Genomic DNA, 25,343 nt, shown 5'->3' on the forward strand with positions numbered 1-25,343 from the left:
GGAGACAGAAAACATCAACTTTAACCACACTACTCAAATGTCATTGTCATAGTGTTACTTTAGTTTTGTCTTCTAATGAGAGGCTAGTTAGTGCTTGACAGATTCCATTGTATGTGAAATAAACAAGGCTGTTGGGGAGTGCCTCTGCTTTGAGCTAGGCTATACTCTGTCAAACTGTGCCTGATTACTGAGACAAAATACAGAATGTCCTCAGGGCAAGACGGCCAGCCTGGTCACTGCCTGGACAACAGCATGACTATTGTAAAGCTTGAGCTTAGCCTAATCCTAGGCTCCTGCATATTATCCAAACGTGTGTCTTAGGGGTCCTTGAATAGCCAACAGCCACTACTAGTCCAAATGACAAACAGCTTGTTATTAAGGAGTCTATTTCTAAGTGATAGTGACTAGACGTACAGTAGCCTCGTTCATGTGGGATAGGAGGGTTTATAATAGAGCGCTTGACACACTAAGATAAGGTATCTGTTGTGTGCACGTCTCCCCTCTCCTAGCTACTACACCCAGTTTTCAAACCCCACACACTTCCACAACACCTCACTGAAACAATAGCACGTCTGGTAACATAAAAACTACTATCCACAGAAGATTGACAAAGCTCACATTTAATACAGACAGCGGGGGGGATTAGAACCTGACGAATTGAAAATGGGTGATAACAAATGGCAAATTGAAATGGGTGATATCAAACGTGTTTACTAAGATACATTAATAATTGGCAGGTTATGAATGAAAGAGTGTAGAAAGCAACAAGAGAGAACATCTACCTCTCTCTTTACAGTACCACTAACATAGGGCTAATTGTTTCTAGAGGAGATGTATAAACATTTCTAGCCCAGTTCTTGATCAGAGGGAGCCATCTCAAGCATATGATCAAATGTGTTGCTGAGAGGCTCTTGCTGCCAAGGGAATGTTTTTATTTTACCTTTATTTAACTAGACATGTCAGTTAAGAACAAATTCTTATTTTCAATGACGGCCTAGGAACAGTGGGTTAACTTCCTTGTTCAGGGGCAGAACGACATATTTTTACCTTGTCAGCTTGGGGATTTGATCTTGCAACCTTTTGGTTACTAGTCCAATGGTCTAACCACTATGCCTGACAGCTTGAAAGACATTTTGGACACTACAGTGAAAATGGTTAACTTTGTTAAAGCAAGGCCCCTGAACTCATGTATTTTCTGCAATATGCAATGACTTGGGCAGAGACCACGTAACGCTTTTATAACGTAACACTTTTATAACATACAGAAGTGTGCTGGTTATCAAGGGGCAAAGAATTGACAATTATTTTTAAATTGAGAGATAAGCTTAAAGTTCTTCACTGAGAATAATTTTCACTTATCTGACCGCTTGCATGATGATGAGTTTCTCACACGACTGGCCTATCTGGGTGATGTTTTTTCTCGCCTGAATGATCTGAATCTAGGATTACAGGGACTCTGCAACTATATTCAAAGTGCGGGACAAAATTGATGCTATGATTAAGAAGTTGGAGCTCTTCTCTGTCTCGATTAACAAGGACAACAACACAGGTCTTTCCATCATTGTATGATTTTTTTGTGTGCAAATTAACTCAAGCTTACGGACAATGTCAAATGGAATATAGTGAAGCACCTGAGTGAGTTGGGTGCACAATTATGCAGGTACTTTCCCAAAACAGATGATACAAACAACTGAATTCGTTATCCCTTTAATGCCCTGCCTCCAGTCCACTTACCAATATCTGAACAAGAGAGCCTCATCGAAATTTCTGGATTGGGCTGTGCTCAGAGTATCCTACCTTGGCAAATCGCGCTGTTAAAGATACTGATTAACTTTGCAACCACGTACTTGAGAATGTGAGAGTGGATTCTCAGCCCTCACCAGCATGAAAACTAAATACAGGCACAGACTGTGTGTGGAAAATTATTTAAGACAGACTCTCTCCAATACACCCCAACATTGCAGAATTATGTGCATCCTTTCAAGCACAACCTTCTCATTAACCTGTGATGAGTTAGTCACAATTTTCAATTAACAAATAATGTTTTATATGTAAGATGGTTAAATAGTGTGTGTGTGTGGCAGTCTTACAATGATGGCAAAAAACAACATTGTAGAGTGCACTGACCCTGGTGCTAGAGCTGGAGGTTGAATGTTTGAAGGGGTACGGGACAATAAAACGTTTGGGAACCACTGTGCTAGTTCAATCTTTCACTCACAGAGAAATGGCTAATTTAGTCTTTACATTTCCACCCTGTTGGGATTATGCACATAACAGATTGGAAAATGCACCTCAAAAAATGTAAGTGCCTGAGTTTGATCAACATGTTTTTCTGAAAGCTAAGTAACTGTAATTTTGCACTGTACTGCATCTCACGTTTGCACTACACCCACATCTACAAAGATACTTTGTGACATCTCCACCCAGTCAGCAAATCTGACTTTGTAGCCTTGTTGGCGTGGTGATGTAATGATGATGGACTAACACACGGACATGTTGTCGTGCTAAAAAAAACGGGAAAAAACAAAAACATGTTGTCGTGCTCTTTTCTCAATTATAAAACGCTCACAAAACATTTGTTGTGGAACCTACCTAGGTAGCTAACGTTACATGAGCGACCATGCATGTACAGTAGAGTAGCTAATCTAATGGCAAAACAGGAACACATGCCAGACTTCCCAATTCAAGATGCTTGATCGCTAAGGCTAGCTAGCTGGCTAACAGACACTAGCTAGCTGACTAAATATCGCAAAACAGAAGATAAAACATGGCAAAGCTTGATACTCACCTCTAGTTTATAGCGTAGCTATAACGGGTATCTATATGCGTTGTGAATTTGATGAGATTTCATGGCATGTTGCCTGTTTCCCTAAGTGTTGAATGGACATGCTGTCCACAACCGTGAGCTGCTGTTAGCTAACTTGACAAAGCTATCGAGCTAGGAACAAGTAAACCGACCCCTGATTCGTCTGCCGTGACAAGACACGCCTTCCATTAGTCTGACCACGGTTCTTGCTTGGTTATTCTTCTTCTTCCCTTGCAAAAAGACATTGAACTATATTTTAAGACATTTAAATACTCTGCCAACAAAAAAGCTGTTAGAATTATAAATGTGCGTCCTCCCCTCCCTGACTTGCCTCTTTACTTGAAATAAATGCCTGCCCTTCGGAAATAAATGCCTGCCCTTCGTATCACTATTACACTGTTCCTGCCATCTCTGCACCATCACTGTCCATATCAGGCGTGTTGCCTCTGCCTTGCTCATTGAAACTACAACATCCCCACTACTAAGTGCTTGTTTAGCCAGTACATCAACTGCCTCGTTCCCCTCCACCCCCACATGGGCTGGGACCCAAGTAAATCTTATCTGTATACCCATCTGTCTAATCTTGCCATGGGTTTGTAGACCCTCATTAAACATGGCCTTGTCTGCTACGTGACCTAAAGGACTGGATACTCATCAACACTGCACATGAATCAGAGCAAATAACTACTCTGTCTGGCTTGACTTCCTCCACCCACTGCAAGGCCAACAGTATGGCTATCAACTCTGCTTTATGTACAGGCAGATAATCTGTAATATGTTTCTTGACTACCACCCCACAGTCCTGCACCGCAAACGCTGACCCAGTACGTCCTGAACCATCTGTGTAAACGGCCATATAATCCTGATACACAGTATCCAGACATCTCATACACAAATCAGATGGATCAACACCCTCCCTATCTTTCTGTAGTCTCATCAGCACTTCTAGATCAACTACTGAAGGCCGGAGTAGCCATTGTGGATTTACAGGAATAGCTACCGTCAGACTGAGCTCCCTTCATTACAGTCCCATCTCCTTCGCCTGGCTATTACCCACCGAAAGCTTGTGTTCTGTCTTCGCTCATGTTCCCAGCATGAGTCATTGCCCTTGCTTGTTCCTCCTCCATCCTATCTGTTATTATTGGTTTGTCCCAATGACAGTATTTATATTTATCATTTGAACTACTGCACCTTCTAGCGGAGAAGCTTTTCTAGTACCTGTCAGTGGCGCGCGTGTGGTAGATTGACACCTATGTAAACCATTCAGAATGTCGAATAGCTAGGAAGACATTTAGGGGCGTGAACATATTTCCTGCACTTGATATTTTGTTGTTGAGAAACTTCAGCGCGTTCAGGAGTCAGCTACATTGTCAAGGAGCGCGGACACCTGTAAAGTCACTGAAATAGAGGTAAGGTCAACTTTTTTTTATGTAGATAGTGGCAAGATCTCAATGACAAATATATGAAATTCTAAACTTCTCAAGTGAAATTGTACCAAATGTTCTACTTCAAATTAAATTGCATATATTGTTTATGCTATCCTTGTCATTGCTTTTAAATTGTTGTCATTGTTCATTGTCTTTTGTGATAACAATTACAAATCATTTAATATGGACCTAGGTGGGTGGGTCCATCTTTTAAAATTCTAAATGCACATTCTGACCAACATGGTTGAGTGTGTGCCAATAGAAAAATAAGCATGATGATATGTCAGGGTCCACAGTTCTTCTGGAACTGTTAAAGACCATTTTCGTCTCCTTTTGAAACCACCTTGTCACAAAATACAGTAAGTGAACAGTACTGATTGTCAGGTGAATATTGTTTGTGGTTAATACACCTGTGTTCCCTATTGCTCTTGATACCACAACGAAGGAAAGTATCTCTTATGGGAGGCACTTGGCTCAGATTAAGGGGAATTTTCCTTTCATAAAAACAGGTAAACTGAAAGTAAAAATGCTGTATGCTGCATCATTTTTGTGTCTAGTAGCCTAAACAACACTGAAGCAATGGTAGACTGCTATAATGTTCTCCCATATGAAGCTCAGCACTTAGTAACGGTATAATCATATCCCCTTTTCTGCATCCTAGATTAATTATTTAAATGTGGTTGCATATGAGGAGGGCTTTGTCTTGGTAAGAATGTGGAACTGTTAACTTTCTGAAGCTCACCCGATGGAACATAAAAGAGGAAGTGAACCTATGGAAATAGCTTGGGGAATTTTTATATACTTTAGTAGGCTACAGCACTACCTAGTTAAGAGGAGAGTGAGAGTGCTGTCTAGATTTAGTTCTGATGACTTCATTGTTGAGAATTTATGCATTTCTGTGCAAAAGAGCTTTCTAACATTTGTCAGTTATTGATTGTACAATAAATGCATATAATATATAGTTTGTGTTACAAGTTATTTCTGTCTCTCTCTTTCTCTCCAGATGCAGAGGTATCTGGTGCTCTGTATGGCCCTGCTGGCCCAGGTCTCTGCTGATGACTGCCTAGGCGGAGAGGCGTGTGAGGAGGGCAACACCTGCTGCAAGGGCCCCTCCGATGGCTATGAATGTTGCCCAATGTATCAGGTACAGTGCCTTGCGAAAGTATTCGGCCCCCTTGAACTTTGCGACCTTTTGCCACATTTCAGGCTTCAAACATAAAGATATAAAACTGTACTTTTTTGTGAAGAATCAACAACAAGTGGGACACAATCATGAAGTGGAACGACATTTATTGGATATTTCAAACTTTTTTAACAAATCAAAAACTGAAAAATTGGGCGTGCAAAATTATTCAGCCCCCTTAAGTTAATACTTTGTAGCGCCACCTTTTGCTGCGATTACAGCTGTAAGTCGCTTGGGGTATGTCTCTATCAGTTTTGCACATCGAGAGACTGAAATTGTTTCCTATTCCTCCTTGCAAAACAGCTCGAGCTCAGTGAGGTTGGATGGAGAGCATTTGTGAACAGCAGTTTTCAGTTCTTTCCACAGATTCTCGATTGGATTCAGGTCTGGACTTTGACTTGGCCATTCTAACACCTGGATATGTTTATTTTTGAACCATTCCATTGTAGATTTTGCTTTATGTTTTGGATCATTGTCTTGTTGGAAGACAAATCTCCGTCCCAGTCTCAGGTCTTTTGCAGACTCCATCATACAGAATGGTCCTGTATTTGGCTCCATCCATCTTCCCATCAATTTTAACCATCTTCCCTGTCCCTGCTGAAGAAAAGCAGGCCCAAACCATGATGCTGCCACCACCATGTTTGACAGTGGGGATGGTGTGTTCAGCTGTGTTGCTTTTACGCCAAACATAATGTTTTGCATTGTTGCCAAAAAGTTCAATTTTAGTTTCATCTGACCAGAGCACCTTCTTCCACATGTTTGGTGTGTCTCCCAGGTGGCTTGTGGCAAACTTTAAACAACACTTTTTATGGATATCTTTAAGAAATGGCTTTCTTCTTGCCACTCTTCCATAAAGGCCAGATTTGTGCAATATGAGACTGATTGTTGTCCTATGGACAGAGTCTCCCACCTCAGCTGTAGATCTCTGCAGTTCATCCAGAGTGATCATGGGCCTCTTGGCTGCATCTCTGATCAGTCTTCTCCTTGTATGAGCTCAAAGTTTAGAGGGACGGCCAGGTCTTGGTAGATTTGCAGTGGTCTGATACTCCTTCCATTTCAATATTATCGCTTGCACAGTGCTCCTTGGGATGTTTAAAGCTTGGGAAATCTTTTTGTATCCAAATCCGGCTTTAAACTTCTTCACAACAGTATCTCGGACCTGCCTGGTGTGTTCCTTGTTCTTCATGATGCTCTCTGCGCTTTTAATGGACCTCTGAGACTATCACAGTGCAGGTGCATTTATACGGAGACTTGATTACACACAGGTGGATTGTATTTATCATCATTAGTCATTTAGGTCAACATTGGATCATTCAGAGATCCTCACTGAACTTCTGGAGAGAGTTTGCTGCACTGAAAGTAAAGGAGCTGAATAATTTTGCACGCCCAATTTTTCAGTTTTTGATTTGTTAAAAAAGTTTGAAATATCCAATAAATGTCGTTCCACTTCATGATTGTGTCCCACTTGTTGTTGATTCTTCACAAAAAAATACAGTTTTATATCTTTATGTTTGAAGCCTGAAATGTGGCATAAGGTCGCAAAGTTCAAGGGGGCCGAATACTTTCGCAAGGCACTGTATGTATGGGGTGGTGCCTGCAGAGCTTAGCCCCTAGCTTTATTTGCAGCCTGAACCCGAGTTCCCTAACCCTTGTACACTGAATTATATCTATTAGAAGTGTACAAACCAAATAGGTAGACTATGGTGTCATTGTCTCTTACCCTGAAATAGATACCTCTTTAATTGCACCCTTGTGCTAGCATTCTCTCGTAGTATCTGTTTGGTCTGTAAGATGTGAGATTCTAACACACTTTGTTAATCAAACTACTCTCCTACCATTTATCTCAGGCTGAGTGCTGTGAGGATCATATCCACTGCTGCCCTGAGGGAACACTATGCGTTGTGAATGAGTCCATGTGTGTGAATGGAACTGTCTCCCTACCATGGGTGGAGAGAGTCTCTGCTAAACAGTCCATATATCCTAAAGTAAGAATGTCAGTGAATCCAGGAAGAAAGTTTAGATTACCATTAACAACGTTGAAATGCACTGTAACAATGACACCAGTTGACTTTCATGGCAATATGTGTCCCTGTTTTCAATCATTCACATTGTTGAGGAAAACTCGTTGGAGGAATCAGGCAGAACTCATTTATCAGCAATAAGAGTTTATTCAAGCAACTGCAGGGACGATCACTACACAAAGAACTGCTTACCCCTTTCTTAAATCTTTATACAAACAAGAATCGGTTCTAACCAGTTCTCACAGCCAAGTATAGGGGCGTGATAAGATCTTTAGAGCCTAAATAGACAGAACTAGAATTCAGCCTGGTTACGCCTTTAGTGGCCTAGAGATAAGGAGCCAAAACCAAATCAACCCTTTGTGAGGTGTGTGAAGAGGGTACTGAAAATTAACAGTGAAAAGTACATACAGTACTATTCAACTCAAGCATTTACATAGCATTAGACTGTAACAAAACAATTTTTCCCCAACAACGTAATTAACCTAGATGAACGTAAGGAAATCAAAAATACTATGATCAGTCATGTTTTTTGTCATTGAAAAAGTAAAATGTATTTTTTTCTACCCCTCTAGTCTTTCAGAATGATCAGTGCATATGCCGGGGATGAGGATGATAACATCTGCCCTGACAAGTCCCACTGCCCCGAAGAGTTCTCCTGTCTGAAGGCCACTACAGGCTATGGTTGCTGTCCCGTTGCTCATGTAATAACCTAACCAATCCTGCAATCTAGCCTTTTGCGCCAGATTCATACTGTTATACCGTTCACATAAACATGCATTGGTGTCAATGGAAAAACTGGAGTTATGTGCACAAATATCAAGTTAGGATGCAGGCCTGAGTGAATAGTAAATTGATCTAATGTACACACAGGCTGTGCCTTGCTCTGATGGGAAACATTGCTGTCCTGAAGGCCACCAGTGCAGCACAGACTGCAGCTCCTGCATCAAACAGACAGGTTAGACTCTTGTGGAGTCACATGTTGCCATCTTATGTTTCTGTTGCAACATCATCACTAAACCCTCTGCCTTCTTCTACCCCGGCAGAGCCTGTTGTTGCAGTGATGTGCAGTGACAGAGAATCTGAGTGCCCAGTGGGAACCACATGCTGTGAGACTCCAGATGGGAGTTGGGGGTGCTGCCCCATGTCCAAGGTACAGGGGGGCTATATGGAGGGGGCTAGGGGGTTATTATCGTGGATTTGCGAGTCAGGAATAATATTGGTCCTTTGAATGTGTGACATGTACACTCTCCAGTGTCTGTAATCACTCAATGGAGAGATGTCTAATCAAGGATTTGCATGGCCTATGTGCTAACCCTTCGTTTATATATGGTCATCTCATAAGGTGATTCTCTGTGTGTCTATGTGCACTGACCAGGCCGTGTGCTGTGAGGATAAGATTCACTGTTGTCCTGAGGGCAGCACCTGTGACATCAAGCAATCCAAGTGTATATCCACTACCAACAAGGAAATGCCCATGTGGGCTAAGTTCCCTGCCCGCAAGAGGGCAGAGTGGGAAAACCAGAATGGTAGGTTTCACCCCCCCCCCCCCCCCCCCCCAAAAAAGGCATATTTTCCAGATCTATTTTTGTACCAATCACTGTCTGGATGTTAATGTGTATATGATTATTTTGCTGTACATGCTTTCAGAAGTTGCCCAAGTGACGACACCTATTCCAGTCACTACCACCTCAGCCAATAGGAGTCCTGCTTCTCTTTGGGAGGGTACTTCTCCACCCTTCATTAGGACAGGAGGTATGACATTACACTTCTTCTTAGAACAACACAATAGTGTTGTGGAATATTTTGTTAGCTCGTCCAGTTGTGTTGATCACTAACACCCTGCTGTCTCTCCAGACGTTCCCTGTGATGAGTCAACGGCCTGTTTGGATGGAACCACATGTTGTAAAACACAGGAAGGAGGATGGGCATGCTGTCCTCTGCCACAGGTATACTATGTCTCATACTGTAGGGGCCCATTCACTCTCTTAGCTAATCAATTTCTTCAAGATAGATCAACCTGATTGCATGTCTTTTGCTTCTCCTGTGACAGCTTCCCCTTTTTGTTTGGGTTCTTCTCTCTTCCAGGCAGTTTGCTGCAGTGACTTCGTCCACTGCTGCCCACATGGTAAGAAGTGCAACCAGGCTGCCCAGACGTGTGACGACCCCTCAGGCTCCCCCTCTGAGCCCTGGCTGAAGAAGGTTCCTGCCGTGCCTCGGGAGGGTAAATTGCCAGGAGATGTTACCTGTGACCCCACCCATGTGTGTCCCGACAACACCACCTGCTGCAAGACAGCGTCAGGAGGCTGGGCCTGCTGCCCCTTGCCTGAGGTAAGGACAAATAGATATGGCTACTACTGCTGTGGATAGGCAAATTAATAAATGGCCTCTTAACTTGACTGCTCTGCGATGCGGTGAGAGATTCTGTATGACTAACAAAGAGGCACTTGGTCTTTACGACATCCCAACATCACTTCCTCATTCTTTACTCCTGTCAGCTTGCTGCTGCTTGTGATCTTAACCTTTCTTCTGCCTTGTTAAGGGGTTTTGGAGCTTGAACCAATTGTTGTTTTTATAGCATTGAAAAGTAGAACTGGGAAACTGGGTAATATAGGGAGTCACAACTTTTCTCTAACTTGCATAATCTCTTCTGCTACCAGCAATACCTCTACATAATTCCTATAAAGGCTTGTGAGTCTTAAATGGCAGAAAATGTTTGTTGTGTGTCTATCCCTTCCTCCCTCCAGGCCGTTTGCTGTGAGGACCATGAGCACTGCTGTCCCCATGGCACCACCTGTGACCTGGCTGGCCTCACCTGTGATGGTCCCTCAGGGTCGGAGCCCATGGTGGGGAAGGTGCCAGCTCTCACAACCCTGGCATCTGATCATGAAGAGGCAGCCACAGACCAGCAAGGGGTGCAGGTGGATGACATGGAGCTGCCTACAGAGGATGACAAAGGTGATGAAGATGAGGAGGGGCCTAGGACACAGTATGACGCCCACACCACCTGCTGCTTTATTAAATATTTTGTTAGCTCATCCAGTTGTGTTGATCACTAACACCCTGCTGTCTCTCCAGACGTTCCCTGTGATGAGTCAACGGCCTGTTTGGATGGAACCACATGTTGTAAAACACAGGAAGGAGGATGGGCATGCTGTCCTCTGCCACAGGTATACTATGTCTCATACTGTAGGGGCCCATTCACTCTCTTAGCTAATCAATTTCTTCAAGATAGATCAACCTGATTGCATGTCTTTTGCTTCTCCTGTGACAGCTTCCCCTTTTTGTTTGGGTTCTTCTCTCTTCCAGGCAGTTTGCTGCAGTGACTTCGTCCACTGCTGCCCACATGGTAAGAAGTGCAACCAGGCTGCCCAGACGTGTGACGACCCCTCAGGCTCCCCCTCTGAGCCCTGGCTGAAGAAGGTTCCTGCCGTGCCTCGGGAGGGTAAATTGCCAGGAGATGTTACCTGTGACCCCACCCATGTGTGTCCCGACAACACCACCTGCTGCAAGACAGCGTCAGGAGGCTGGGCCTGCTGCCCCTTGCCTGAGGTAAGGACAAATAGATATGGCTACTACTGCTGTGGATAGGCAAATTAATAAATGGCCTCTTAACTTGACTGCTCTGCGATGCGGTGAGAGATTCTGTATGACTAACAAAGAGGCACTTGGTCTTTACGACATCCCAACATCACTTCCTCATTCTTTACTCCTGTCAGCTTGCTGCTGCTTGTGATCTTAACCTTTCTTCTGCCTTGTTAAGGGGTTTTGGAGCTTGAACCAATTGTTGTTTTTATAGCATTGAAAAGTAGAACTGGGAAACTGGGTAATATAGGGAGTCACAACTTTTCTCTAACTTGCATAATCTCTTCTGCTACCAGCAATACCTCTACATAATTCCTATAAAGGCTTGTGAGTCTTAAATGGCAGAAAATGTTTGTTGTGTGTCTATCCCTTCCTCCCTCCAGGCCGTTTGCTGTGAGGACCATGAGCACTGCTGTCCCCATGGCACCACCTGTGACCTGGCTGGCCTCACCTGTGATGGTCCCTCAGGGTCGGAGCCCATGGTGGGGAAGGTGCCAGCTCTCACAACCCTGGCATCTGATCATGAAGAGGCAGCCACAGACCAGCAAGGGGTGCAGGTGGATGACATGGAGCTGCCTACAGCGGATGACAAAGGTGATGAAGATGAGGAGGGGCCTAGGACACAGTATGACGCCCACACCACCTGCTGCTTTATTAAATATTTTGTTAGCTCATCCAGTTGTGTTGATCACTAACACCCTGCTGTCTCTCCAGACGTTCCCTGTGATGAGTCAACGGCCTGTTTGGATGGAACCACATGTTGTAAAACACAGGAAGGAGGATGGGCATGCTGTCCTCTGCCACAGGTATACTATGTCTCATACTGTAGGGGCCCATTCACTCTCTTAGCTAATCAATTTCTTCAAGATAGATCAACCTGATTGCATGTCTTTTGCTTCTCCTGTGACAGCTTCCCCTTTTTGTTTGGGTTCTTCTCTCTTCCAGGCAGTTTGCTGCAGTGACTTCGTCCACTGCTGCCCACATGGTAAGAAGTGCAACCAGGCTGCCCAGACGTGTGACGACCCCTCAGGCTCCCCCTCTGAGCCCTGGCTGAAGAAGGTTCCTGCCGTGCCTCGGGAGGGTAAATTGCCAGGAGATGTTACCTGTGACCCCACCCATGTGTGTCCTGACAACACCACCTGCTGCAAGACAGCATCAGGAGGCTGGGCCTGCTGCCCCTTGCCTGAGGTAAGGACAAATAGATATGGCTACTACTGCTGTGGATAGGCAAATTAATGAATGGCCTCTTAACTTGACTGCTCTGCAATGCGGTGAGAGATTCTGTATGACTAACAAAGAGGCACTTAGTTTTGGTCTTTACGACATCCCAGTATCACATCCTCATTCTTTACTCCTGTCAGCTTGCTGCTGCTTCTGATCATAACCTTTCTTCTGCCTTATTAAGGGGTTTTGGAGCTTGAACCAATTGTTGTTTTTATAGTATTGAAAAGTAGAACTGGGAAACTGGGTATAATAGGGAGTCACAACTTTTCTCAATACTTCTACATAATTTCTATAAAGGCTTGTTGTGTGTCCTTTCCCTTCCTTAAGGCTGTTTGCTGTGAGGACCATGAGCACTGTTGCCCCCATGGCAGCACCTGTGACCTGGCTACCCTCACCTGTGATGGTCCCTCCGGGCCAGAGCCGATGGTGGTGAAGGTGCCCACCCTCACAACCCAGGCACCTGATTATGAGGAGGCACCCACAGACCACCAGGGGGTGCAGATGGACGACATGGAGCTGCCTACAGAGGATGATGACAGTGAGGAAGACGAGGAGTTGCACAGGACACGGTGTGACGCCCACACCAGCTGCCCAAAGGACGCTACCTGCTGCTTTATGAAGTCCACCCAGAAATGGGGCTGCTGCCCACTGCCACAGGTGAGTGTTACAGTAATGGTTAGTGCTGAGCAATTGGTGCTTTTGAGGTCTGTTCGGTTTCGGTTAGATTATTTAAAAAATAATGACGGATTTCGGTTTCGATTATTTGGGTTGAATGCTGTAACAGCACAGAATAAAACAATAAAAGTCCCATGATGGAAGTGGCTGGCCATTACTGCTTATCACATGCTTTACTTTAATAAAATATTAGGTTTTGTGTGTATTACATTTGTTTTAATTCATAACTTTGTTATTTCATTCCAATTCATTGTTTCATCTCTATAGAGCTGCTGCCTATGCTGTCTGACAAAATAACTATTTTGTAGTTCTTCAACATAAATAAGGCATACTTTTATGACTGCTGAATACCAACTATCAATCACTTTGATCATGTATTTTCAGGTAGATACCTGGTGAAGCAACAGCTGCTCCAAAGACAGTACAGTATGAAGATAGGCAGAAACTGCTTCTCCAATAGAAATATCCAATCACGCTTGTAGGCGATGTCATGGCGACGTTGGCTATCTAAGCTCATGCTCAGAAACGCCATTGGGTCTAACGGGCATCAGGTGCCGAACTGCGCATGTTCATACCACCAAATCAAAGCCACTTCTTCAATATAGTAATTTTTATTAAAATTAAAACGTGTAAGATTGTCACTTTCATGAGGTTGGAGTAATAACTTGTTCAACTGCTTAAGACATTGGCTCAAATCTAGGTTGTACCTTTAGATTTAGAGAAAATAAAATGTAAGGACATTTCTTTTACTTGTCCTGTTGACTTCTCCAGCCCAGCCTGGTCTGCTTCTCAAGCGCTCTCTATATCCCCTCTGTAGCAGGCATAAAAGAAACACAGACCGGACAAGTCGATGCGCAATGGATTATAGTCATTGTAGTTCATTACAATGTTTTATGCGCTAAACTATGTAGAATATTGGCCTGTTGGAAACAACTCCCTACAACATCTCACAGTTCAGGCTGGATCTGATTTATCTCTAAAGAAACTGCAACGTGCGCATTGAGCTCATTTAAAAAAAAAAATTGAACGAAATGGAATTAAAATAATTGAACTGACATCGGTCAATTAGTTTATTGATAACCAAAATGTTGGTTAATCACTCAGCACTATTAATGGTGTTCCCATTAAGGAAGGATTTTAGGGAATGAAAGCCCTTTCCCTCACTACTCTCTGTTCCCTCTTCCCCAGGCAGTGTGCTGTGCTGATGGAGAGCACTGCTGTCCCAAAGACTACATATGTGATATGACCAAGACTTCCTGCTCTAAGGCTGGGGTGGTGATCCCATGGTACAACAAGCTGGCAGCTGAGCCAGATGACAGTGCCTTCACTGCCCCCCTCTCTGTGAAGTGTGACACCCAGAACAGATGCCCTGAAGGCTCCAGCTGCTGCCAACTTTCCACAGGACAGTGGGGCTGCTGCCCCCTGCGCAAGGTTTGTGTGAGCGAGGGTGTGTGTTGGTATGCACATGCGTATAGAGAACCCTAGAAACAGTTTTGCTCTGCTATCTCACATGGGGAACCTTTCATGTCTGTACCACATCTGGCTGTGATTGGGAGTCCCATAGGGCAGCGCACAATTGGCCCAGCATTTGTCCAGGTTTGGCCAGGGTAGGCTGTCATTGTATATAAGAATTTGTTCTTTACTGACTTGCCTAGTTAAATTAAATACAAATAATTTCTCTGTCTTGTCTCCCTGTATAGGCTGTGTGCTGTGCAGATGAGGAGCACTGCTGTCCAAAGGGCTACAGCTGTAACATGGGCTCAGGGACTTGCCAGAAGCTAATGTTTCTTCAGTTCCAGACGGTACCCCTAACTCGGGTGTCTGCGCCTGAGCCCCCGACCCCACAGGAGAAGGAAATCCACTGTGGGGGGCCGTTTGTCTGCAATAATGAGGAGACATGCTGCAAGGTCTCCGCCACTACATGGGCCTGCTGTCCCGTTCCAAATGTATGATATACACCTTCGCCCTCTCACCACAGACACCACAAACGCTTCTAAAAATGAAAATGTCATACTAATGTTAGTGGAGTTCAAGACTAAGGCATCTACTCTCCTTCTATTGAATAGTGAAATTCCTATATGGTTTCTCTCATTGCTTCCTCAATCTCTTTTTTTACTCTCCCTTCCACCTTATCCCTGTCCTCCTCCACCTGTCCTCCTAGGCGGTGTGCTGCAGTGACATGAAGCACTGCTGCACTACAGGCTACACCTGTGGTGAGGGAGGGTCCTGCACCCAGTCCACTGGCTTCAAATGGGACCACTGGCAGGTGTTCTTCTCCAACAAGAAGAGAGCCCTGCGTGTGTGACAACATTGGGCTAGACCCATCACTCCAACCGTTGGAGTGTTAGGCCCACACTCCACCACCAGACACATTGCACTAATGAAGGGATGCAGGAGCTTAATATCACTGTTACAGTATATCAAATTGTGTTTTTTACAGAGGAAAAATGGTGTGTGTATATATAGGAAAGGGAAGTGAAAATAAGTAACATTTTGCGCCATTGGTAGGTGCTTGGAATGTTACTACATTTACTTCAAGAGATACCCATGCTTGCTCATGAACAGAAACTATCAAGGATTTGAAATCACTCCAAAAATTAGATGCCAATGTTGAATAATCTTTTAGGGTTGTGGCTCAGGGAAGGATTGGAATGTGATCAAACTAGTTGTAAGATGATATCAAGATTGACACAGAGGAGCATATAAATGACAAGAACTTAGTACTGTTTTACAATGTTTGTTACCTTTTAAACAGGAAAAGTGTTGTGTTTTTTTAGTTGACCATGTGAAGTGCATTGTGCCTCATAGTTTCAGGTATACCTTTGAAATGCCTTTTACATTAGTCTGCCATATGTAGGCCATCATTGTAAATAAGAATTTGTTCTTAACTGATTTGTCTAGTTAAATAAAGGTTAAATAAAATAAATATGCCACCCTGTGGCTGAACTGATACTGTCTACTTGGGAAAACTTGAAATATATATATATATATATATATATATATATATATATATATATATATATATATATATATATATATATATATATATATATATATATATATATATATATATATATATATATATAAATAAAGGTTAAAAAATATATATATATATAACTAGGAAAGTCAGTTAAAAACAAATTATTATTTTCATTGACGGCCTAGGAACAGTGGGTTTACTGCCTTGTCCAGGGGCAGAACAAGAGATTTTTACCTTGTCAACTCAGGGATTCGGTCTTGCAACCTTTCGGTTACTAGTCCAACGCTTTAGCCACTAAGCTACGTGCCACCCCACATACCCTCCAACACTCTAACCACTAAGCTACCTGCCACCCACATACCCTCCAACGCTCTAACCACTAAGCTACCTGCCACCCCACATACCCTCCAACGCTCTAGCCACTAAGCTACCTGCCACCCCACATACCCTCCCAACGCTCTAGCCACTAAGCTACCTGCCACCCCACATACCCTCCAACGCTTTAGCCACTAAGCTACCTGCCACCCCACATACCCTCCAACGCTTTAGCCACTAAGATACCTGCCACCCCACATACCCTCCAACGCTTTAGCCACTAAGCTACCTGCCACCCCACATACCCTCCAACGCTTTAGCCACTAAGCTACCTGCCACCCCACATACCATCCAATGCTCTAACCACTAGGCTACCTGCCGCCCCATATGCCCTCCGTCTTGTTGCTACCACATTTTAAGTAAGAGATGGATTATCCCACTTCCTTGTGTTTGAGAAATTATGCCATTTTAAATAGTCCGTAATGATTCTGGCTGTTGCTCCCAAAGGGAATTAATTTGCTGTAAAATGTGATTAAAAAAATTAAAGTAATTACCAAACCACTATGCATGTGTTGGGTTGTGATCAGTGTTCACTCAAATCTGTGCCCAGGATGTAACTATAGTAGGCCCTGCAAGTAAAAAGGTAAAAACTCAAGAGGTGATAAAGGTGAGTATTGAGTGGACTACAGTTTGAGAAAAACCACATTTAACGTCTGATACGTTTTCTGTGGGTTTTATGGCGGACTACACCCCGAAAGGTGTATTGGCGCCACCAATTTGACGGTTGGAAACCAATAAAATATGAATAAATCCATACGTAATAATGATACTAACTTAATCCACCCTAATAAAAAATAGTATATAGACAAAACAAACTCCAACTTCGTATTTTAGATCCCCATATTTCGTTTAGGTTCTAGGACCTGAGACGGTGGTACGGCTTAGGGCAATATTCCTTAACTCCCCCTTGAGGAGTGCCCTGTTCCGAAGAGACACACAAGACACTTTAAACTTAATTTTATTTCACCTTTATTTAACCAGGTAGGCTAGCTGAGAACAAGTTCTCATTTACAACTGCGACCTGGTCAAGAATAAAGCAAAGCAGTTCGGCACATACAACAACAGAGTTACACACGGAATAAACAAACACAGTCAATAATACAGTAGAACAAGTCTATATACAGTGTGTGCAATTGATGTGAGATAAGGGAGGTAAAGGCAATAAATATGCCATGGTGGCGAAGTAATTACAATATACAACTTAAACACGGGAGTGATTTATGTGCAGAAGTTAAATGTGCAAGTAGAGATACCAGGGTGCAAAGGAGCAAGATAAATAAATAAATGCAGTATGGGCTAGCAATTTAGAAAATCGATTAAGGCACGTTCCTTCTGATGAGCCCGCCTCTCGTGATCCTCACAACCTTCACTTTACCCAGTACTTTCTCCACCAGTTTGGATAACTCAAATGGTTTATTCAAGATTGGTACTCTGCTCAACCACCGGATTAAACACCAACAAACCGTACTCCTACTATTCTCGTCAGTGTGCCCCACTGGGAAGTTATGCTACGGATAGGTTAAAATGGCATATTGCTGTTTCTTGCAGGCAGTTCATATGCACACCAGATCAGTGCTTTTACGATGACGTGGCACTGTTTATGACGTTTGGAAGCCCGCCTCTCCCTTTGACGTATGAATATTTCAAGATGGCGATGCACCTGCTTCATCGGTGGTAAAAAACGGTGTACATAAACGATAAAACAAAGCGTCGTTTCCAGTTGACAATAACTTTAATATCGGAGGACAACGTTGTCTTTATTACCTTTCAAACATGTCGACAGAGGAACTGTCAACCTCGGACAGCGAAGCTGCCTTTGCTGGGGCTGGCGAGCGATGGGCGCCCGTCGGCGCTGTAGCCAGTCCGGAGGATGAGAGCGGGAAGGGAAACGCGGTCGAGCCGAGGAGGAAAGGCTCAGCTGCGTCTGGTGAGACGGAGATGGCCGCAAGATTGAGGAAATTGGAGGACGAACAGGGCCTGCTGAATTCCTCGCTCCTCGCTTTGACATCTCATTTTGCACAAGTGCAGTTCCGCTTGAAGCAGATAGTTCACGCTCCGACTGATGAGAAGGAGAGGATGCTGGTAGAACTCGAGGAGTTTGCCTTCAAAGGCTGTCCTCACGTTGTGGGATGCAGGCCACAGGATACTCAACAGCTCGAAAACGCGGTAAGTAGTCCATCTAGCCCACGGCTGGTCAGACTTGGTAGATCTAAGAATGTAAACAATGGTTCCTCTTCAGTAAGTGGAAAAAGGATGTCAACACAAACATTCAATTGCTTGAGGTTGTGTGATTATGCAAGCTATAAGCTATCCATTATGTGTAGAAAAATAGGTTATGTTAGTCCCCCACAAAACAGACCACAAACCGACGTCAGTACACAGTGTTCCACCAGTAATACCTGGTGAGGGGATGTGAGTGTGGTGGTCACATTAGTTGCTGCCCGTAGGCTGGTCATCATTCAGTGTCAGTAGGATAGCTGTGAGGATGACCACTGAACACATATAGACTCAGACACACCCTGGGATGCAACACTGAAACATGCGCATGTGTACACACACACACACACACACACACACAGGCAGTAGCAGCCACCGTCTTGTCAAACATCTCACAGGAAATGAAATTATCCTGCGGCTACCTGGCTTTTGATTAAGGCTTTGGTTTGCATCAAAACATCAAGGCTGTGCTCTCTGTTCTGTTCCCTGAGATCTGTTATCTCCAGAGGAAGATAGAAAATGGTGGTATCTCATCAACACAATAAGGGACTCACAGGCTCAGTTAACATGCTTCCAGAAGATCATTATCACTATTATTACAGAGATCAGACCTGACCTCTGTAATAATAGCTTCTGTATGCACAACTAAACCAAACCCCATTGTTTACTCCATGCAACTCTCCATTTACCTTCCTCATAAGGCCTGCTTATGTAATACTGTCTTTGATTAAAGGTTTTCTTTTTCTGATTTCCTCTGTGTCTACATGCTTTACTTGTAGGAGGACCTGGTGAGTATGGCTACAGCTCTCTGTTCCTCTCCAGCATCTGTTTAGTCTGTCTTTAGTAAACATGCATGATGAATAAGGGCTGTGTATAGACCCTCCCCATCACTCCCTGTCCCCTTTGTACACCCCAGTCCTCCACTGACAGTGTATTCTGTGTTCTCTCTTCTCCACACAGAGTGAGAGGGAGAAGAGGGAGCGTCTGGAGGTCCAGAGGGAGAAGCAGAAGGAGCTCATCGTCCAGCTGAAGACCCAGTTGGATGACCTGGAGCGCTATGCCTACCAGGAGGGCAGCTATGACTCCCTGCCCCAGTCTGTGGTCATGGAGAGACAGAAGGTAGGGCTCCGTTCATGTACCAGAAGTCTCCTAAAAGTATATTCGATACAATGTTGTTTCCTTCCCATGTGTAATGTCCTGATAATACTCATGACGGTTCCACTCTTCCACTGCCAGGTAATCATTGACGAGTTGATCAAGAAGCTGGATGTGAACTTCAATGAGGACATAGGGAACCTGACGCCTGAGGAGCTAAGACAGAGAGTGGACGCTGCCATCGCTCAAATAGTCAACCCAGCCAGGGTCAAGGAGCAGCTGGTGGACCAGCTCAAGACCCAGATCAGGGACCTAGAGATGTTCATCAACTTCATCCAGGGTAGGTGGCAGTGGGCCTGGGATGCCATGTTGGCTGTGGTTAGGTGTCTTGGAAGCTCAGTAATACACACTTTGTTACTGAAATATTCCACCAATATTCTGACTTACTACTGTATTTTCCCTTTACCCAACAGATGAGGTAGGGAACCCTCTTCTGTCTGATGGTGAACCCAGCCAGCAGCCGAGGACAGCAGGGCCCAACACCAGAGCCCCTGGAGGGAGGAAGAAAAGTCAGTTATCACCCAGCATTATTATCATAGGCTCACAACATCACTCACAATACATCTGTTCTAATGATTCTCTTCTCCTGCCCATAGTGGACCCAGAGCAGGCCCAGAAGATGAGGCAGACAGGCTTGCAGCTGATCCAGCGGGCCCTGGCTGTGCTGCAGATCTTTGCAGTGAGCCAGTTTGGCTGTGCGGCTGGCCACGTTCCCCAGAGCATGTGGTCGCAGGGGGAAGTGGGCCAGGACTACGGCCCTCTGCTGCAGCGTCTGGAGGGGGCTGTAGACCGGGTTCGAGTGCAGGCCTCGTGCAGACAGCCCTCAGTAGATCACGTGGTCAGCTACAACAGCAGCTTGGCCCTGGGGTCCCGTGATGAGCTCACTGCCTCAGTGAGGAAGGAGCTGGCCATGGCTCTGAGAGACCTGCTAGCCCATGGTCTCTACTCCCCCTCCCAGGGCATGAGCCTGGTGCTGGCCCCCATCTCCTGCCTGCTGCCCTACAGACCTGGCCCATCGACCATCCACCCCTGGGAGCTCTTTGTCAAGTACTACCACTCCAAAAATGGCAAGGCCTTCGTGGAGTCGCCTGCCCGCCAACTCTCGCAGTCCTTCAGCCTACCTGTTGCGGGCAATCCGGTCACTGTCACACCCAAGCAGTCTCTGCTCTGGGCCATTCACTCAGTGTTGCTGGAGCACGATCGCTACAAGCGAGGAGCAGACTCAGAGTTCAAGGCTCTGGTATGCATTGCTCTGAATGAGCAGAGGCTAGTGTCATGGCTTAACCTGCTTTGCAAGTCAGGGGCCTTGGTGCACCCGCACTACCAGCACTGGAGCTACATGGCCCAGACAGGCTTCGAGGGAGCCCTGCGCATCCTGGGACGTATCAGCCACCTCAAGTTTAACCTGCCGGTGGACCTGGCTGTGAGGCAGCTCAAGAACATCAAGGATGCCTTCTGAGAAGGGACTGTCGAGAGACACCCAAAACCATGCTTTCAGCTCACATGGTTACCAGGCCTGATTTAAGAGTAAAAAATAATACAATCAACTGGCCTTTGAGGACCGGGAGGCATGGTTTGGGTCTTCCTCAAGTGCTGAAATTATAATTGGCATAAAAGATTTGTGCTAATGTTGCTTTATCCGTTTAACTTTAAATTTATCTTGGGTCATTGGGTCAAAACATTTTTGTTAGCATCCTGTCTAAACATGGCATGAATTCCATGCAAAGCTGTTCAACAAAAATCAAGTGTGCAATGTTGAGATGCATTATATAGCAAATCTGATTTTTATATGGCAAATCTGTAACTAACATTTAAATTATCAATGCCCCCCCCCCCCCCCATAACCACACAAAGGGAGCAGCATATCAAGATCTTAATGACTTGTTACATTGCATTATATGGAGCTTGTTGCCTCCCCTTAGGAAACACTTCCTTTATGTGATGTTGTTTGACTTGTCCCTATGGAGATGAGATACAGTAGCTCAGACCTATGCAGATAATATCATGAGGTTGGCCTTTTACAGTAATTCACTACTGTATAATGATTACCTATAGAATGGGTGATCATCAATGTGACCAAATGTATAGTCATTCCCTCCCCATACTCTGTAGTATGGGCAAAAACAGACCAGTATCCTGCACTGTCACTAAACTGTACAATTTGTGTTCTCTACGGAAGAGAATAATATGGTTACTACAGTTCACATTCACAGAGCATTGCTCTCTGTCTGTGGTTACTCAAAGCTCCACTGTTGTGTTCACAGAAGACGCACACTATTCAATGCACTCAGGTCAAATGAACGTGGCAACAGTGTATGCTCTCACCAATGAATGTACAAGAGAGGTCAAAATTCTAAAGATGTCACAAGTGTTCTGAAAATCAAAATGATAACTCATGCAGCATGTAGTGTCTCTCCGTTGAGAAATAAGCAGAACCTGCCTAACGTGTCTTAAAGGTGGATAACGTAGAGACCCTGTATTAACTGCTGCTTTACTGGTCCAAATGGAAGTGATTCAAAAAATTACAAAAATATATATGATTTCACTATTTAGCTTATGTAATTACATATTTAATCATCTAATATTTAAGATGATTGTGGGATGTGATCGTTTTCTCTGTTTCTATTCGTTTTTTGAATGGTGAATGAAAACCACTTGAAGTGAAATCTTCCTATTACATGTGAATCACATGGGGTGTATCCTGAAAAGCTGAATGTACAAACCATAGATACTGTTCATTTCCACATGAGTGAAAACTGTTATCATCCCTGGTATGGTTTTTCCAACCCTCATATTAAGGTGTTACCTACTTTGTTACTGGTTAAGTGCTGCTCCCAGACTTTCTGTTCTATTCTTTTATGGTCTATGGTATTGTATTGAGATCTATTTCTATTTTGTTGTATAGTAAATTGCAAATGCCTCAGCCGGACCACTACCAGACTATGCTTGGATCTGGTCTGTGCTTTACTGGTGTGCATCTCCATGTAGTGAATGGGAGGACAGGTTGTCCTACATCGAAAGGGATACTTTGGTTTGCATACTTCTGATGTGTTAGTGTGAATATCAATACCCCCTTCATTTAGCCTGCATTGTTACTTTTTCTTCTTTTTTTTGCACTGTGCTCATGTCAAAACTACTGTTAACGCAAACATAGATGCACACATCACAATACTACTACTAAGCAATGTACATTTCTGTATGAAAAATGAGACTTAGTTACTGTCTCTAATTTGTTTTTGCTTTTCTGTGTATACCTTACTGGTCATATTGAGAAAAAGTTATACAGCTGTTTATTGTTTTTGTTCAATAACTATGAATGTGAGCAAATAAACTATTTCAAAAACCTATTTCAGCCCATTCATTGCTTTCAACACACTTGTTGTCAATGCACATTAATAAGTCATATAAAATACAGGGGTTATAATGATGCCTGACACTTTTGTCTTTAGTCAGGTTGAAGGCCTTCACTTTGCATAGGAGAATCAGAGAACACTGGCAACTGTGCCATCAACTGAATAGGACACCTTGATTGCCACATGTCACAGAGAAACTCAATATAGGGCTGATGCTAGGATGCCTTTTATAAGCTTGACATAAATGGCTCCTGAGTGGCGCAGCGGTCTAAGGCACTGCATCTCCGTGCTAGAGGCATCACTGCAGACCCTGGTTCAATCCTGGGCTATATCACAATTGGCTGTGATTGGGAGTCCCACAATTGGCCCAGGGTTGTCCGGGTCGTCATTGTAAATAAGAATTTGTCCTTAACTGACTTTTAAAAAATATATATGATGTTCCAAAATAAAGGAACTGTTCCAGGACCAGTTCTGAGCATTTTTTATTATTATTTTTATTAAACATAATACAAAAATCAGCTTACATTGCTACATCAAACATGTCAAACAAAACAAAACACAGGTATTAACAAGAAAATACTCAAACATACAAAAAATATCAATACAATAATACAAAAAATAAACAATTTTAGTGCAATTGTATTCACTCTGAAAAAATCTTATAATGATTCAGGAAGATGTTATTCACTAGGGTTAATGTTTTAATAAGATAATTAAATTCAATCAGAAAAATGTGTAATTTTGGTATAGAATTTTTGAATTTTAGAATTTTTGTTTGTGTATGAAGAATTTGGCAACAAGAATTTAAAAAATGAACAATCATTTCAGTGGTCTTGTTATCATTGCAATAGTAACATATATCTTTCATGTCAAAAACATGGGTAGTGTTCATAATGGTAAATAAGTATTTTGCAAGGTTTTCCCAAGATTCTGACACAAATTTACATTCAAAGAACAAGTGAGAGATTCTCACCTTCTTTTTCACAAAAAATGCAGATATCATCAATAGGAACAAATTTGGACATCATAGAATTACATGGATATATCTTATGTAAAATTTTGAAGTGCACTTCCTTAACTTTGTTTGGTATACAGTATTTGTAAGGCCTTAACCATGCATTTTTCCAGACAGTGTCAGAAACATGTTCCTCTCGGTGTAAGTTGGTTTTGTGAATGAAGAATTTGTCTTATATATTTATTACAACAAGATCTCTCAAGTAAGCCCACACCTTCCAATCTGAGTTCTGGATAAACTTTGTGATCATTACCAAAGCTAAGATGAGTTTTCATTAGTGTAGTTAGACCACTGGGAACGGCTTTGATCACAGAAATAAACTCTCTGAAAGGTATTGGAAACTCTTTCAATGTTATAAATTGTTCATATGTGAGAATATTACACTTCTTGTCGAAAACATGAAGAACAAAGTCAATATTCCTCTCATGCCAGCTGGGGTAGAATAATGAATTATTCCACAAAAGAGCTTTATGTGGGGAAAAATTGTGCAGGAAACATATTTTCCAGGTCATTAAAGCTTGTTGGTGAAACCTAGCCAATTTAGCAGGTAATCTTTCAGGAATATAATTACATTTCAGTAAAAACTGAAGACCTCCCAATTTATTAAACACATTATTTGTTATGAAATACCATATTGAATCAGTATTGATCAAACATTTTTTCAACCAGTTTATTTTGAAAGTGTTATTTATGTCAACAAAATCCAACACTTCTAGACCGCCTTCAGCTCTTTTGTTAGAAAGGACAGATCTTTTTCCGTTTGTGAGACTTATTCTTTCAGATGAAGTCAAGAAAGGTCTTATTGATCTCTTTACAAGTAGCTGAATTTACAAATAACAATAATGAGGGGTACACAAAACGAGACAGTCCCTCTGCCTTGGACAGAAGTACACTCCCAAGTATAGAAAGATCTCTTTGTAACCAATTATTAAATATATTTTTAGTTCTCTTAATTTTAGTGGAGAAATTCAAATGTTGTCTGACTAAGTGGTTTTTTGACAGATGTATTCCTAAATATTTAACACAGTCCTTTACAGGAATATTTTCTATTTCTTTATCATCAGAGTCAAATAAACATAAGATTTCACATTTAGAAACATTCAGGATTAATCCTGATGCAATAGAAAATGCAGTTATAGCATTAAGGGCATGGGTGACCTGGTCTTTGTCTCTTAAGAAAAGAGTAGTATTATCAGCCATTTGGGAAATTTTGATTTCTTTGTTAAAAATGGTTAAACCATACAAATTGGCATTATTCAGAATATCTAGAGATAGAAGTTCCACAACCAAAATGAATAAAAATTGCGAAATTGGGCATCGCTGTCGTACA

General features: G+C 43.0%; 3 protein-coding genes across 19 annotated transcripts in view; 2 read left to right on the plus strand and 1 right to left on the minus strand.

Annotated features, from left to right (window-relative positions):
- Positions 1 to 4,051, minus strand: part of LOC110486634 (mitochondrial glutathione transporter SLC25A39) — a 25,067-nt gene extending 21,016 nt beyond the window's left edge. For 3 of the 10 annotated variants that reach the window (XR_016486018.1, XM_090196882.1, XM_021558387.3), the window contains exon 1: positions 2,789 to 3,993. The gene's annotated coding sequence lies outside the window, so the exon portion shown is untranslated. Of the gene's footprint in view, positions 1 to 2,788 lie in introns of all 10 variants that reach the window. The other 7 variants (XM_021558388.3, XM_090196879.1, XM_021558385.3 and 4 more) reach the window with 6 other exon arrangements.
- On the plus strand, positions 3,979 to 16,775 carry LOC110486632 (progranulin). 8 transcript variants are annotated; one of them, XM_090196867.1, is made up of 20 exons: positions 3,979 to 4,215; positions 5,237 to 5,377; positions 7,264 to 7,401; positions 8,010 to 8,138; positions 8,308 to 8,392; positions 8,481 to 8,587; positions 8,813 to 8,963; positions 9,085 to 9,189; positions 9,292 to 9,383; positions 9,523 to 9,765; positions 10,182 to 10,392; positions 10,513 to 10,604; positions 10,744 to 10,986; positions 11,403 to 11,613; positions 11,734 to 11,825; positions 11,965 to 12,207; positions 12,571 to 12,900; positions 14,107 to 14,349; positions 14,619 to 14,864; positions 15,080 to 16,775. In XM_090196867.1, exons 2-20 carry the CDS (start codon positions 5,237 to 5,239, stop codon positions 15,221 to 15,223), a joined length of 3,246 nt encoding a protein of 1,081 aa, XP_090052993.1. In that variant the 5' UTR covers positions 3,979 to 4,215; the 3' UTR covers positions 15,224 to 16,775. The 8 variants fall into 8 exon arrangements, with proteins under 8 accessions (XP_090052993.1, XP_090052997.1, XP_090052995.1 ...); XM_090196869.1 differs by having other exon boundaries at positions 4,004 to 4,215; positions 9,088 to 9,189; XM_090196868.1 differs by having other exon boundaries at positions 4,135 to 4,742.
- A 456-nt stretch (positions 16,776 to 17,231) lies between these two features.
- Positions 17,232 to 22,992, plus strand: LOC110486639 (RUN domain-containing protein 1-like). The gene is made up of 5 exons (XM_021558394.3): positions 17,232 to 18,439; positions 19,451 to 19,609; positions 19,727 to 19,925; positions 20,059 to 20,154; positions 20,242 to 22,992. Exons 1-5 carry the CDS (start codon positions 18,047 to 18,049, stop codon positions 21,102 to 21,104), a joined length of 1,710 nt encoding a protein of 569 aa, XP_021414069.3. The 5' UTR covers positions 17,232 to 18,046; the 3' UTR covers positions 21,105 to 22,992.
- The last annotated feature ends 2,351 nt before the right edge of the window (positions 22,993 to 25,343 follow it).

This window comes from Oncorhynchus mykiss, chromosome 13 (assembly GCF_057628025.1).
Source record: "Oncorhynchus mykiss isolate SJ-2025 chromosome 13, ASM5762802v1, whole genome shotgun sequence".
NCBI lineage: Eukaryota > Metazoa > Chordata > Actinopteri > Salmoniformes > Salmonidae > Oncorhynchus > Oncorhynchus mykiss.

What these genes read in the sequence shown, in the direction of transcription:
- LOC110486639 (XM_021558394.3), top strand. Translation starts at nt 18,047, where the DNA reads ATGTCGACAGAGGAACTGTCAACCTCGGACAGCGAAGCTGCCTTTGCT. An exon ending in CTCAACAGCTCGAAAACGCG is followed by an intron (nt 18,440 to 19,450) that starts GTAAGTAGTCCA and finishes TTCTCCACACAG; the next exon opens with AGTGAGAGGGAGAAGAGGGA. An exon ending in TGGTCATGGAGAGACAGAAG is followed by an intron (nt 19,610 to 19,726) that starts GTAGGGCTCCGT and finishes TTCCACTGCCAG; the next exon opens with GTAATCATTGACGAGTTGAT.
- LOC110486632 (XM_090196867.1), top strand. Translation starts at nt 5,237, where the DNA reads ATGCAGAGGTATCTGGTGCTCTGTATGGCCCTGCTGGCCCAGGTCTCT. An exon ending in CATGCTGTCCTCTGCCACAG is followed by an intron (nt 9,384 to 9,522) that starts GTATACTATGTC and finishes TCTCTCTTCCAG; the next exon opens with GCAGTTTGCTGCAGTGACTT. An exon ending in CATGCTGTCCTCTGCCACAG is followed by an intron (nt 10,605 to 10,743) that starts GTATACTATGTC and finishes TCTCTCTTCCAG; the next exon opens with GCAGTTTGCTGCAGTGACTT.